This window comes from Coregonus lavaretus (assembly GCF_964263955.1).
Source record: "Coregonus lavaretus genome assembly, chromosome: 9".
In the NCBI taxonomy this organism is placed as follows: Eukaryota; Metazoa; Chordata; class Actinopteri; order Salmoniformes; family Salmonidae; genus Coregonus; species Coregonus lavaretus.
The window spans coordinates 43,351,142-43,365,297 of NC_139996.1; the positions used below are offsets into that span (position 1 = coordinate 43,351,142).

The window sequence follows — 14,156 nt, forward strand, 5'->3', positions numbered from 1 at the left end:
TGCCAACAAGACTGACTTCATCCCAGCCTATGCTACCCTCCAGTCCCTCGACTTCCTGGCGCTGACGGAAACATGGATTACCACTGAAAACACTGCTACTCCTACTGCTCTCTCCTCATCTGACCATGTGTTCTCGCATACCCCGAGAGCATCTGGTCAGAGGGGTGGTGGCACAGGAATCCTCATCTCTCCCAAGTGGACATTCTCAATTTTTCCCCTAACCCATCTGTCTATCTCCTCATTTGAATTCCATGCTGTCACAGTCACTAGCCCATTTAAGCTTAATATCCTTGTCATCTATCGCCCTCCAGGTTCCCTTGGAGAGTTCATCAATGAGCTTGACGCCTTGATAAGTTCCTTTCCTGAGGATGGCTCACCCCTCACAGTTTTGGGGGATTTCAACCTCCCTACGTCTACATTTGACTCATTTCTCTCTGCCTCCTTCTTTCCACTCCTCTCCTCTTTTGACCTCACCCTCTCACCGTCCCCCCCTACTCACAAGGCAGGCAATACGCTTGACCTCATCTTTACTAGATGCTGCTCTTCTACCAATCTCACTGCAAATCCCCTCCATGTCTCCGACCACTACTTTGTATCCTTTTCTCTCTCGCTCTCCTCCAACACTACTCACTCTGCCCCTACACAGATGGTAATGCGCCGCCGCAACCTTCGCTCTCTCTCTCCCACTACTCTCTCCTCTTCCATCCTATCATCTCTTCCCTCTGCTCAATCCTTCTCCCTCCAATCTCCTGATTCTGCCTCCTCAACCCTCCTCTCCTCCCTTTCTGCATCCTTTGACTCTCTGTGTCCCCTATCCTCCCGGCCGGCTCGGTCCTCCCCTCCAGCTCCGTGGCTTGATGACTCATTGCGAGCTCACAGAACAGAGCTCCGGGCAGCGGAGCGGAAATGGAAGAAAACTAAACTCCCTGCCGACCTGGCATCTTTTCACTCCCTCCTCTCTACATTTTCTTCATCTGTTTCTGCTGCTAAGGCCACGTTCTACCACTCTAAATTCCAAGCATCTGCCTCTAACCCTAGGAAGCTCTTTGCCACATTCTCCTCCCTGCTGAATCCTCCCCCCCCCCCCCCCCCTCCTCCTCTCTCTCTGTGGATGACTTCGTCAACCACTTTGAAAAGAAGGTTGACGACATCCGATCCTAGTTTGTTAAGTCTAATGACACTGCTGGTCCTGCTCACACTGCCCTACCCTATGCTTTGACTTCTTTCTCCCCTCTCTCTCCAGATAAAATCTTGCGACTTGTGACTGCAGGCCGCCCAACAACCTGCCCGCTTGACCCCATCCCCTCCTCTCTTCTCCAGACCATCTCCGGTGACCTTCTCCCCTACCTCACCTCGCTGATCAACTCATCCTTGACCGCTGGCTATGTCCCTTCCGTCTTCGAGAGAGCGAGAGTTGCACCCCTTCTCAAAAAACCAACACTCGATCCCACTGATGTCAACAACTACAGACCAGTATCCCTTCTTTCTTTTCTTTCCAAAACTATTGAGCATGCCGTCTTTAGCCAACTCTCTTGCTATCTCTCTCAGAATGACCTTCTTGATCCAAACCAGTCAGGTTTCAGGACTGGTCATTCAACTGAGACTGCTCTTCTCTGTGTCACGGAGGCTCTCCGCACTGCTAAAGCTAACTCTCTCTCCTCTGCTCTTGTCCTTCTAGACCTGTCTGCTGCCTTTGATACTGTGAACCATCAGATCCTCCTCTCCACCCTCTCCGAGCTGGGCATCTCCGGCGCGGCTCACTCCTGAATCGCGTCCTACCTGACCGGTCGCTCCTACCAAGTGGCGTGGCGAGAAGCTGTCTCCGCACCACGTGCTCTCACCACTGGTGTCCCCCAGGGCTCAGTTCTAGGCCCTCTCCTATTCTCCCTATACACCAAGTCACTTGGCTCTGTCATATCCTCACATGGCCTCTCCTATCATTGCTACGCTGACGATACACAACTAATCTTCTCCTTTCCCCCTTCTGATAACCAGGTGGCGAATCGCATCTCTGCATGTCTGGCAGACATATCAGTATGGATGACGGATCACCACCTCAAGCTGAACCTTGGCAAGACGGAGCTGCTCTTCCTCCCGGGGAAGGACTGCCCGTTCCATGATCTCGCCATCACGGTTGACAACTCCATTGTGTCCTCCTCCCAGAGTGCGAAGAGCCTTGGCGTGATCCTGGACAACACCCTGTCGTTCTCCGCTAACATCAAGGCGGTGACCCGATCCTGCAGGTTCATGCTCTACAACATTCGGAGAGTACGACCCTGCCTTACACAGGAAGCGGTACAGGTCCTAATCCAGGCACTTGTCATCTCCCGTCTGGATTACTGTCATGAACCCTGCATCCTGAGTCGGTTCCTGCCTGTGTTGTTGTTTTTCTGCTCGGGATCTCCAGTTTCCCGAGGGTTCTGGAACGCTCACTGCCTGGTTGCCGGGCGACGTTGCTAGGCGGGAGCTTTCCTGATTAACCGCACCTGCATCCCATCAGCGATCTGCACACCTGGTCCTGATCATCACCCTTTTTAGGCTCTGACCTGACATCCATTCCCTGCCGGATCGTTAGCCATGAACAGTATGTTTGTCCGTGTATCAGCCTTGGAACTTCTAGCGTTAGTTTTGTTGTTTTGCACCTTGTTGACTTGCTGTGTACTTACCTCCGTTTTGTTCTATCTGCAGTCACTCACCCGGAACCTTCACCCAACCCCTGCCTGGTGGTCGGCGGCTGCCGAGCCATAATTGGACCTGTCACTGAACTCCCACCAACTCATCTCCGCCGCCCGCTCTGTTCCCTGGATTATTCAGCATCACTTTTGAATCTGTTCAATAAATACCCACCTTCGTTTCAACTCACCTTGTCCTGGTCTGCTTCTGGGTTCTGGCTTTGTAACCCGTGACAATTACTGCAACTCGCTGTTGGCTGGGCTCCCTGCCTGTGCCATTAAACCCCTACATCTCATCCAGAATGCCGCAGCCCGTCTGGTGTTCAACCTTCCCAAGTTCTCTCACGTCACCCCGCTCCTCCGCACACTCCACTGGCTTCCAGTTGAAGCTCGCATCTGTTACAAGACCATGGTGCTTGCCTATGGAGCTGTGAGGGGATCGGCACCTCTGTACCTTCAGGCTCTGATCAGTCCCTACATCCAAACGAGGGCATTGCGTTCATCCACCTCTGGCCTGCTGGCTCCCCTTCCTCTGCGGAAGCATAGTTCCCGCTCAGCCCAGTCAAAACTGTTCGCTGCTCTGGCACCCCAATGGTGGAACAAGCTCCCTCACGACGCCAGGACAGCGGAGTCACTCACCACCTTCCGGAGACATTTGAAACCCCACCTCTTTAAGGAATACCTGGGATAGGATAAAGTAATCCTTCTACCCCCCCCCCCCCCCCTAAAAAAAAGAAGAAGAAAAAAAGATATTGTAAAGTGGTTATCCCACTGGCTATAGGGTGAATGCACCTATTTGTAAGTCGCTCTGGATAAGAGCGTCTGCTAAATGACGTAAATGTAAATGTAAATGTACACTGTATTTCTGATCAATTTGATGTTATTTTAATGGACAAAAAATGCCTTTCTTTCGAAAACAAGGACATTTCTACAGTCATGGTCAAAAGTTTTGAGAATGACACAAATATTAATTTTCACAAAGTCTGCTGCCTCAGTTTTTATGTTGGCAATTTGCATATACTCCAGAATGTTATGAATAGTGATCAGATGAATTGCAATTAATTGCAAAGTCCCTCTTTGCCATGAAAATGAACTTAATCCTCAAAAACATTCCCACTGCATTTCAGCCCTGCCACAAAAGGACCAGCTGACATCATGTCAGTGATTCTCTCGTTAACACAGGTGAGAGTGTTGACGAGGACAAGGCTGGAGATCACTCTGTCATGCTGATTGAGTTAGAATAACACACTGGAAGCTTTAAAAGGAGGGTGGTGCTTGAAATCATTGTTCTTCCTCTGTTAACCATGGTTACCTGCAAGGAAACACGTGCCGTCATCATTGCTTTGCACAAAAAAGGCTTCACAGGCAAGGATATTGCTGCTAGTAAGATTGCACCTAATAATAATAATAATAATATGCCATTTAGCAGACGCTTTTATCCAAAGCGACTTACAGTCATGCGTGCATACATTTTTGTGTATGGGTGGTCCCGGGGATCGAACCCACTACCTTGGCGTTACAAGCGCCGTGCTCTACCAGCTGAGCTACAGAGGACCTAAATCAACAATTTATCGGATCATCAAGAACTTCAAGGAGAGAGGTTCAATTGTTGTGAAGAAGGCGTCAGGGCGCCCAAGAAAGTCCAGCAAGCGCCAGGACCGTCTCCTAAAGTTGATTCAGCTGCGGGATCGGGGCACCACCAGTGCAGAGCTTGCTCAGGAATGGCAGCAGGCAGGTGTGAGTGCATCTGCACGCACAGTGAGGCAAAGACTTTTGGAGGATGGCCTGGTGTCAAGAAGGGCAGCGAGGAAGCCACTTCTCTCCAGGAAAAACATCAGGGACAAACTGATATTCTGCAAAAGGTACAGGGATTGGACTGCTGAGGACTAGGGTAAAGTCATTTTCTCTGATGAATCCCCTTTCCGATTGTTTGGGGCATCCGGACAAAAGCTTGTCCGGAGAAGACAAGGTGAGCGCTACCATCAGTCCTGTGTCATGCCAACAGTAAAACATCCTGAGACCATTCATGTGTGGGGTTGCTTCTCAGCCAAGGGAGTGGGCTCACTCACAATTTTGCCTAAGAACACAACCATGAATAAAGAATGGTACCAACACATTCTCCGAGAGCAACTTCTCCCAACCACCCAAGAACAGTTTGGTGACTAACAATGCCTTTTCCAGTATGATGGAGCACCTTGCCATAAGGCAAAAGTGATAACTAAGTGGCTTGGGGAACAAAACATTGACATTTTGGGTCCATGGCCAGGAAACTCCCCAGACCTTAATCCCATTGAGAACTTGTGGTCAATCCTCAAGAGGCGGGTGGACAAATAAAACCCCACAAATTCTGACAAACTCCAAGCATTGATTATGCAAGAATGGGCTTCCATCAGTCAGGATGTGGCCCAGAAGTTAATTGACAGCATGCCAGGGCGGATTGCAGAGGTCTTGAAAAAGAAGGGTCAACACTGCAAATATTGACTCTTTGCATAAACTTAATGTAATTGTCAATAAAAGCATTTGACACTTATGGAATGCTTGTAATTATACTTCAATATACCATAGTAACATTTGACAATAATATCTAAAAACAATGAAGCAGCAAACTTTGTGAAGACCAATACTTGTGTCATTCTCAAAACTTTTGACCACGACTGTAAGTGACCCCAAACTTTTGAACGGTAGTGTATATATAAAAAATGGAATCATTTTATGAAAAAAAACTACGGCTGTGCAACATAACTCTCTACGTAAGGAATAAATAAGAGTTGAAATGAGGTTGCTAAGTCAAGTGGTTGAAGAGCTATCGAGATTCTATGCTTTCAAATATTGATATAAAATCGTATAAGTAGTTTTTGGGAAAACCAAAGGCTGTCCAATGTTTGTCCCTCCAATTTGAACAATACAAAGTTGGTTTGAGGTGCCTAGGTCATGTGATCAATGAGCTATTAAAGTTCTAAGCCAAAACAAATTACTAATAAATGAAGGTAAAATATATTTTACCATTTTCAAAAACCTACGGTTGTGCAATGTGTGTCCCTCCCCTTTGAACAATACAAAGTTGCGTAAGTTCTCATAAACCTGCAAAGTTGCGTAAGAGCTCATTAGAATAATACTCAGCATGTTTTGCAATTGTCAATTTTTACATACACATTTACAGTATATTTAGTTCATTTAGCAGCAGACGGTCTTATCACACCATAGTGCCATCAGACTTCTGATACCAATGCAGGAAGAAAGGGGGCCACTAAATAGTGAACTGGTATAGAAAAGTATTTTTTTTATTTTGAAAATACTAGTTACAGAGTTTGAAAGTACACTACATGGCCACTCGTCGAACATCTCATTCCAAAATCATGGGCATTAATATGGAGTTGGTCCCCTCTTTGCTGCTGTAACAGCCTCCACTCTGCTGGGAAGACTTTCCACTAGATGTTGGAACATTGCTGCGGGGACTTGATTCTATTCAGCCACAAGAGCATTAGTGAGGTCTGGCACTGATGTCGGGCGATTAGGCCTGGCTCGCAGTTGGCGTTCCAATTAATCTCAAAGGTGTTCGATGGGGTTGAGGTCAGTGCTCTGTGAAGGCCAGTCAAGTTCTTCCACACCAATCTCGACAAACCATTTCTGTATGGACCTCGCTTTGTGCACGGGGGCATTGTCATGCTGAAACAGGAAAGTGCCTTCCACAAAGTTGGAAGCCCAGAATCGTCTCGAATGTCATTGTATGCTGTAGCGTTAAGATGTCCCTTCACTGGAACAAAGGGGCTTAGCCCGAACCATGAAACAGCCCTAGACCATTATTCCTCATCCACTAAACTTTACAGTTGGCACTATGCATTGGGGAAGGTAGCGTTCTCCTGGCATCTGCCAAACCCAGATTTGTCCGTCGGACTGCCAGATGGTGAAGCGTGATTCATCACTCCAGAGAACATGTTTCCACTGCTCCAGAGTCCAATGGCAGTGAGCTTTACACCGCTCCAGTCGACGCTTGGCATTGCGCATGGTGATCTTTGGCTTATGAGCGGCTGCTCAGCCATGGAAACCCATTTCATGAAGCTCCCGACGAACAGTTCTTGTTCTGAAGTTGCTTCCAGAGGCAGTTTGGAACTCTGTAGTGAGTTTTGCAACCGAGGACAGACGATTTTTACGCGCTACGCGCTTTGAATGACAATTACCTAATAAAATGAACCTAGTCCTATGTGTGTGTGTGTGTCACCTTTGTGTCGCATAGGGCAGGCCTAGGGCTCTATTCAATCTGTAATTCTGAAGCGTTACAGATTCCGCGATAGAAATGTAATGGTAATTTCCGATTGCGCCGACATATGCAGCGTTTACCTTGAATGCAGTCTCCGCTAAATCGGGAACATTGCCTTTAAATTTCAATCAAGCTGTAAAGCTGTACTTCAGCAATGCGGATTGAACAGAGCGCTTAGGCTACACGTCATGATATTGGGCGCCTTCCTCTGCTGACACATGCCAGATCTTTATAACACCTGGATAGGTATTTTAAGTATCAGCTTTAAGTAACATCATATGTTATAGCAATCTGATAGTCGATGACACAGTTGATGACGAGGCATGCAACCATTGGTTGATGCATGCAACATCTGAGCAGGGAAACACAACCATTATTATCCAAAACGCCATAAAGACATTGGGCGCGTTGAAGCTGATCACTTTTGTCAAGTCGTTGACCATCGTTGGTCACCGCCTTTAAAAGTGTGTTGCATTCTGGGGATAAACATTTTCCTACACTAAAATCATGTGATCAAAGGTCATGAAGTTTGACTGCAAGTTTATGCAGTTGCTCTTCACCAACTTAATCCTGCAGCCATCACCTGCATTGTGGGAGGCTCTATTGTCAACCAATCATTAGGGTGTTTTTGTTTGACCCAAGCAAAAGTGGCCAAAGACATGACTGAAACAGGAACCAATTTGCCACGATTCAAATATATATAAAAATAAATAAACAATGGCAACACTGCCACGTTGATCTGAGCCTTGCTGTTGGAAAACCACATTAGTGTCCGACTTTCGGCTGTCGCTGATGCACCTCCCCCGACTTCACTGCTCGACTTTCGTCTACAGTCGGTTGATTTAGCCTTACCACTTAAACAAGCCCATTAGTTAGCGTTCCATTGATTAGATGTTGCCAGAACTTACAACGCCTGGATAGGTATTTTACCTATCAGCTAACCACATCATATGTTATAGCAATCTGTCAGTTGTTGACACAGTCGATGACGTGGCACGCAACTATTGGTTGATGCATGCAACGTCTAAGCAGTGGAACACGACCAAATTCTGCCACGTTTGCTCAAAAAAAAAAAAAAAAAAAAAGAACATTGGCACATTCACTGATAGTCCCAATTGAATAATTCACCAACTTATTCCAAATTCTTATTTTTTATTTGGAGAATAGCCTATCCTGATTGTAGAATAACCTACGATAATTTAAGATTAGTTGCATATAATTAAAAGCTAGCCTATGAGCTCAAACCTCGAAATATACCATATGCATGAAAGTCGTTCCAAGTTGGAATCCTGAAATGTAACATTCCTTTGGCTTGTTAGGTGCATAGCCACAAGGTCAGGTGATGTTGCCTGTCAGTGCACTGCAAATATGATTTTCCCCCCCTAATAAAACAATGTTTGACATTTTGCCATGGTGTTCACAGTTGACTCGTATTTGCAGAGGAATATTGCTTCATCATAGCCTATTTGGCTACATGGGATAACAGGTGGACTGGTATTTCTCAATACTGTCCACAAGAGTCCTAAAGACTTATAGCTTGCCTAACCTACATCCCTAACATTGCATGTAAGCCTACATCTCTGGAGGCTACACAACTTTTTGCCTGCATTCAAAACTCACCATTATGATAAAAGCCTTATGGAGGATTATCAGTGCCATTTTGAAAATGAAATGCTTAAAGCTAGAATCCTTAGCTGCTACATCAATTTTTGGATAGATAGGCTACCATTGATTATTGAAGAATATAACTTATAAATGCTTCATGAGCTTAGTTCAACTGTTGTACCTCATTAGAACCCAAAATATAAGTTTGATTTACCCCAAATGTTTGTAAACAATGTAAATGTAAACAAACCCTGTATAGCCTCAAAACATGGTTAACACTACAATTTTGCTGTTGTGGATGGTCAGCGCTTGCATCCATAGCTCCGTCTATGAATTTGAGTGTGGTTACATTTCTCCTAGCCTCGTCGAGAACCAGGCTTCCCTATTCGTAAAGCCTGGTGAAGTCCATTACAGAAAGCAGCTACAAAGGGGCCTCGCAACACTCCAAACCAAACAAATGTCTTGCTTGGACGGAGCTAAAAAAAAAATACACAGCTTCAGCAATCCAGCGTTTATATCATTGATTAAAACCTCATCAAAATATGTTTATGTATGCCGTTTTTGTGGTGACTTTCATTTTCAATAAATTGCAGACTGTTGGCCACACTTGATACACTAAACATTTCCTATAGCCTGTAGGTAGACATGCCATAACCAGGGCCGGCTCCAGGTATGAGCGACATAAGTGAAATGTCTCTCCACCCCATGTCCAAATGGGTAGAATTTCTGGAAATTTGCTTTAAAATTGCACACATTTCTCTCTGCCGCATGGCAAAATGAGTAGAAATCGGTGAAAAAATTGATATAAAATGACAAAATGTTATATCCGCCCAATGGTAAAATGTGTAGAACTGAAGAAAACTTGCTTTAAAACTGCAAAAAAATGTCTATGCCTCATGGCGAAATGTGTCAAGTTTCAGGAAATTAACATTTAATCTTACATTTTTCTCTCAGTCATCAAGAGGGGGGCCACCAACCAAAATCTTGCTTAGGGCCCCAAAAGGCTAGAGCTGACCCTAGCCGTGACTCTTTTTTTTTTGTAGTGTGTTCAAGCAGAGCCGTTGTAATGCCTTCATCTACCAGGAAAACAGTGATGAACATTACACGCAGCACCCCTTTTACAGGCATATGGGGGTAAGGGTTCTTGAACTCAAACACCCAGTCAAAATGTAGCTGCTGGAATCCAGCAGACCATTGTAGCCATTTTGGCTAATACAAAATTCTCCAAACGAGGTGTGACAACAACGTAACTTTGGAGGTATGGCTACGCAAGACTATATTTCTCCAGGCCCATCCCTCAGCTTTTTCCCAAAACAGAGGCGGGGTGCTGCTTTATTATTGTTTCAATTAAGTATTCTAGCTACCTAGGAATTTTAAAATGATAAACGGATTTCTATTTTCATATCAGTGTGCATGACTCATGCCACATCAATTGCAAAGTTAAAATGAAAATCGAAAATGGCTCATTTAAAATTGGGCAGGTAAAAAGAAAATCTGAACAAAAATGGTAAATGGCAAATGGGAAATGGCAAAAAGAAAATTGCATATGCAATGTGTAAAGTGAAATAGAAACTGGCTGTTTTCAGATTAGGCATACTAATCGTGCATGTGTCAGTTACAATGCACCATCCTTTGACCTCCTTCTCTTCACAGAGACCCATCTGAGGCACGGCAGAAATATGACTAATAGGGTTCGAACAAGGGTCTTCTGCACATCAGAAGAGCACATTAGCCCGCTAAGCCAAAGCCTGTAGCCAATGCAACTCTTCAGGTTACTCATCATGCGAACAACTATCCAGGAAGAAGTCATTACCTGAGGAGTCTGTGTTGTGATTGTGTTGTGATTATTGTTCTCTACCAGTGTGCCTGCTGTGTGGTCAAGGAACATTGCATTTATCATTTTCTGTTCACCACTTGCAATTTTCGATGTACCAATTCATTTAGAATTTTCGATTGTCATTTTAACATTGCAATTTCATTGTGACATGAATCATGCACACTGATATGAAAATATAAATGCATTAATCATTTCATTTTAAGTGGCACTGATTATCCTCCATACAAGCAAAAAAAATAAAAAATAAAGGCATTGTTTTTAAAGAAAAAAAAACAGCAACTGATGATGATTATGTTGATATAGACCTAATATTCACTACAACAATCGTAGGCCTATGATGATGAGGATGACGATGATTAAAATAATAACAGTAAAGTTATATTAGGCTATTATTATTATTACTACTACTACTACAGTTATTATTATCCAAATACTTCCTCTCACCATCATGGAATCTTTTGGCCTAGGCTATGTCTATCACTTTCTAAATAATGGAACTCATTTTTCTTAAACATGTCAGTCAAATAGGATATCGGACACAATATGACATATACAGAGTTTCATTTTATTGTCATTATTTTCGTTTCATAACTTAAATGATTGAGTTTGTGCACCTGCATAAAAACTTTGCATATACACAAGTGTTGGGAAATCATGTAACTTTATCAAGGTCATCATATAAAATGGGGTAGACTACCACACGTATCACAGCAAAACATAATTTGTACATCATCTTCAATTATTCTCTTAAATTATTAGCTATAAAGTTTCAAATAAATATCGACATTTTACAGTAATCCTGAGATTTAAAACAACAGTTGTTGACATTATAATGTCAAATTCAAGGAAAATATGTACTAATAGAATAGTCCAAAACATCTTGGCACGGTCTGAACTCGCATGCGTAATTCCAGATTTGGGCAAATCAGTGTGCGTAAAGGCGCATGGTTGGCATTTTAGCCTCTGAACTTTTTAGTCAGTTTCGCCTGTGGCGAGAGTGGCAGGGGATTGGGATCCAGAGAGATCATGTAGTTTTCGGATGTGCTTTTTCAGGTCAAAGTTCCGGCAGAATCCCTTGCCGCAAGTTGGGCACGTGAAGGGCTTCTTGTCATTGTGCGTGTGCATGTGGAACGTCAGGTTGTACACTTGGTGGAAGGCCTTGTTGCAGATGTTGCATTTGAACTGTTTCTCCCCGCTGTGTGTCAATTTGTGGTTCTTGTAATTACCTTGAAGATAAAAAAAAAAGAAATTGGATGTCAACAATAATGTAAAGAGTCAGTGCCACAGTTATCAGTAAATTCCGTATTAATCCAAGTCATAAATTGAGGCACACATTGTACATTTAATCTGAGTTGAATTGAGCAACATAAATTCAGTTCTGAACGGAATCTATGTATTCTTCTCAAACACAATAAATAATAATCTTATATTCAGATATTGCAAATAATTCCATGCATTTAGGCTACTTTATTTGGACAAATCGAGTAATGTCATAACGTACATTTCCAATCATATAATCCAGAACACTTGACATTAACATTCTTTATAACCTTTTTGATGAAATCCTTTGCCGCAGAACTCACAGACGAAAGGTTTGTAACCTGCATGGATTCGTGTGTGAGTGTTAAGAGTTGAACTCCGGTTGAATGCTTTTCCACACTGGTTGCATTTATGAGGCTTTTCCTGTGAAGGGTATATGAACAAATTAATGTGATTTTAGAAATCTAATATTATTTGGGATCCAACTAAAACTGTAGGCATACAGTAAAATTGCTGAAATATAAGCCTAGAATAAACTAGGCTATAGCTCAAGTGAACGTTGAGAATTCTATGTTCAACATCAGGCCAAAATATTAATATTTTAGCCTAAAATACAATAATGGCATTGATGCGTTGTTCTATCATTTACCGATAATATAGTCCTAGTTCCATTTTGTGGTTTTTATATAGCCTAGCTTAAACAACATAGAACCTAGGAATGGCTTTGGGTATGATTGAATAGAACACCTGAGTATGAATAATTTTGTGGCGACAAAGGGTGCTTGCTTGTCGAAATCCCTTGCCGCATACTTTGCAGACGAATGGTCTCGCTCCAGTGTGCACGGGCATATGGCGCGTTAAATTGTAGTGGGCGTTGAACACCTGTGAATAGAAAATACAGAGATTATAATTATACAATTAACGATTTTAAAATATCAAGCAGGCCCGCAAGGCAGAGACCACCACGAGTACGAAATCGATTTTCTTACCTTTCCGCAAACCTCGCAGGTGAATACTTTGGGTTTGCCGCTTGGGCAACCACTGTTCAAATTGGAAGAGCCTTTGAAAAGTTTGTCCGATATAATCTGTGCGCTCTCTTTCATGTAGTGATGGAGTTGAGTTTGGGAAATGTCTTTTACTCCGGATGCGTATCTGTCTGCGCAGTGAGCCACTTTATTTTTCTCCGCGAGGAAAGCTCTCTGGCGCGCATGTTGCAGCGGAGTGTTGAGAAAGTAGGAAGCCATGGGGTGGATGTTTACGATGCTGGATGGGGGTGGGCATGCACTCTGCCCGCAGTTCAGGTAGCACACTGGGCCCATGGCATGAAAAGATGACTGATTCACCACCCGTGGTCGAAAAAGTGTGTATTGTCCCACCGACGGGCTCACATCTAGTTGTTCGTTCTTATAGTTCAAACCAATGCTGACCAACTCATTTGAATTATACGAGGAAGCGTCAAGGTGACTCGTATCTAATCCATTAATATTTAGTTTATGACCCGGTTCGTATGCCAATGGCACTAATGGTATCATGCAATGCAGTGATGATGAAGTCATGTTGAGCGCCTGCTTCGGGACCGCTTTACCCACCGGAGTGTGATGGAACAGGTTGGAGAAAGGTATCGACTTTGGCTCGGGCGTCCTGGCCATAATCCGTTCGATCGAAAAAGCGAGAGGCTTGGTGGAGGTGATCATGTTTCCGCCCGTAGTCAAGTTTCCAGAAGCCGAGGGGGAGCCGAAAATTCCCGCTGAGTGGTAGAGCGCACTGTCCATAACTTTCAAAACAACACCTTTGAAAAGCAGGCGTTGGTGCTCCTTTTGTAGATACCTTTGATTCCTTCTCACTGCCCCGCTAGAAAGGACATCATTCCGCACGCTCTGAGTCGACGCGAGCCCCCTCACTGTTCCCGCTTGCGTTTATTCTGTAAAATCAGCACTTATGTCTAATCAGCCAAGACCTCACCAATAGTCACCGTCCAAGAAGAAAAAGTAAAGTAGATAATTGATCAATTCTCCACTTGTGGCCCATCTACTAGGCTACTGCTATGGGAACGCGTGTCTCACCAGTGTCGCAAAGGAGCTGTTCTTTAGTGGACGGAGTCTTGTTCAACTGTAAAGCGTTTGGCAAATCTGAGGTCCCCTTGTGGCTTCGTGTGACATCATTTGAAATCGCATAAGACAGGCGCTCTGTGGGGTCAGAGGATGTCAGCATTTGACATATCAGAATTTGATATCTTTTCGCTCATCATATATGGTGCATGATGTTTAAAGCATGCAACAATCTAAAATAATATAGGCATTGGTTTTACGAATGTGTATTGTGCTCATCTTAAATATGAACTGTTATTTATATACATTTACAATGCAGTAGAGGTATAATCTCTCTACTATACTATAACTCAACTATTAGGACCTAGTCCTAGGCCTATATTTTCAAATTGGTCAGACCCATGACGCTACCTTTTAGTCATTGCGTTTTTAACCTAATGAACAATTATAATTGTCTCTATAGAAATCCAACAATA

The 14,156-nt window shown here is 43.7% G+C and overlaps 1 protein-coding gene across 1 annotated transcript; it reads right to left on the reverse strand.

Annotated features, from left to right (window-relative positions):
* Positions 1 to 11,344: 11,344 nt before the first annotated feature.
* LOC311135228 (fez family zinc finger protein 1-like) lies at positions 11,345 to 13,404 on the reverse strand (the record flags this gene model as incomplete). Its single annotated transcript, XM_084169167.1, has 4 exons — positions 11,345 to 11,598; positions 11,923 to 12,055; positions 12,380 to 12,514; positions 12,622 to 13,404. The coding sequence occupies 4 exons, from the start codon at positions 13,402 to 13,404 to the stop codon at positions 11,345 to 11,347; spliced, it is 1,305 nt and encodes a 434-aa protein (XP_084025293.1).
* Positions 13,405 to 14,156: the final 752 nt, after the last annotated feature.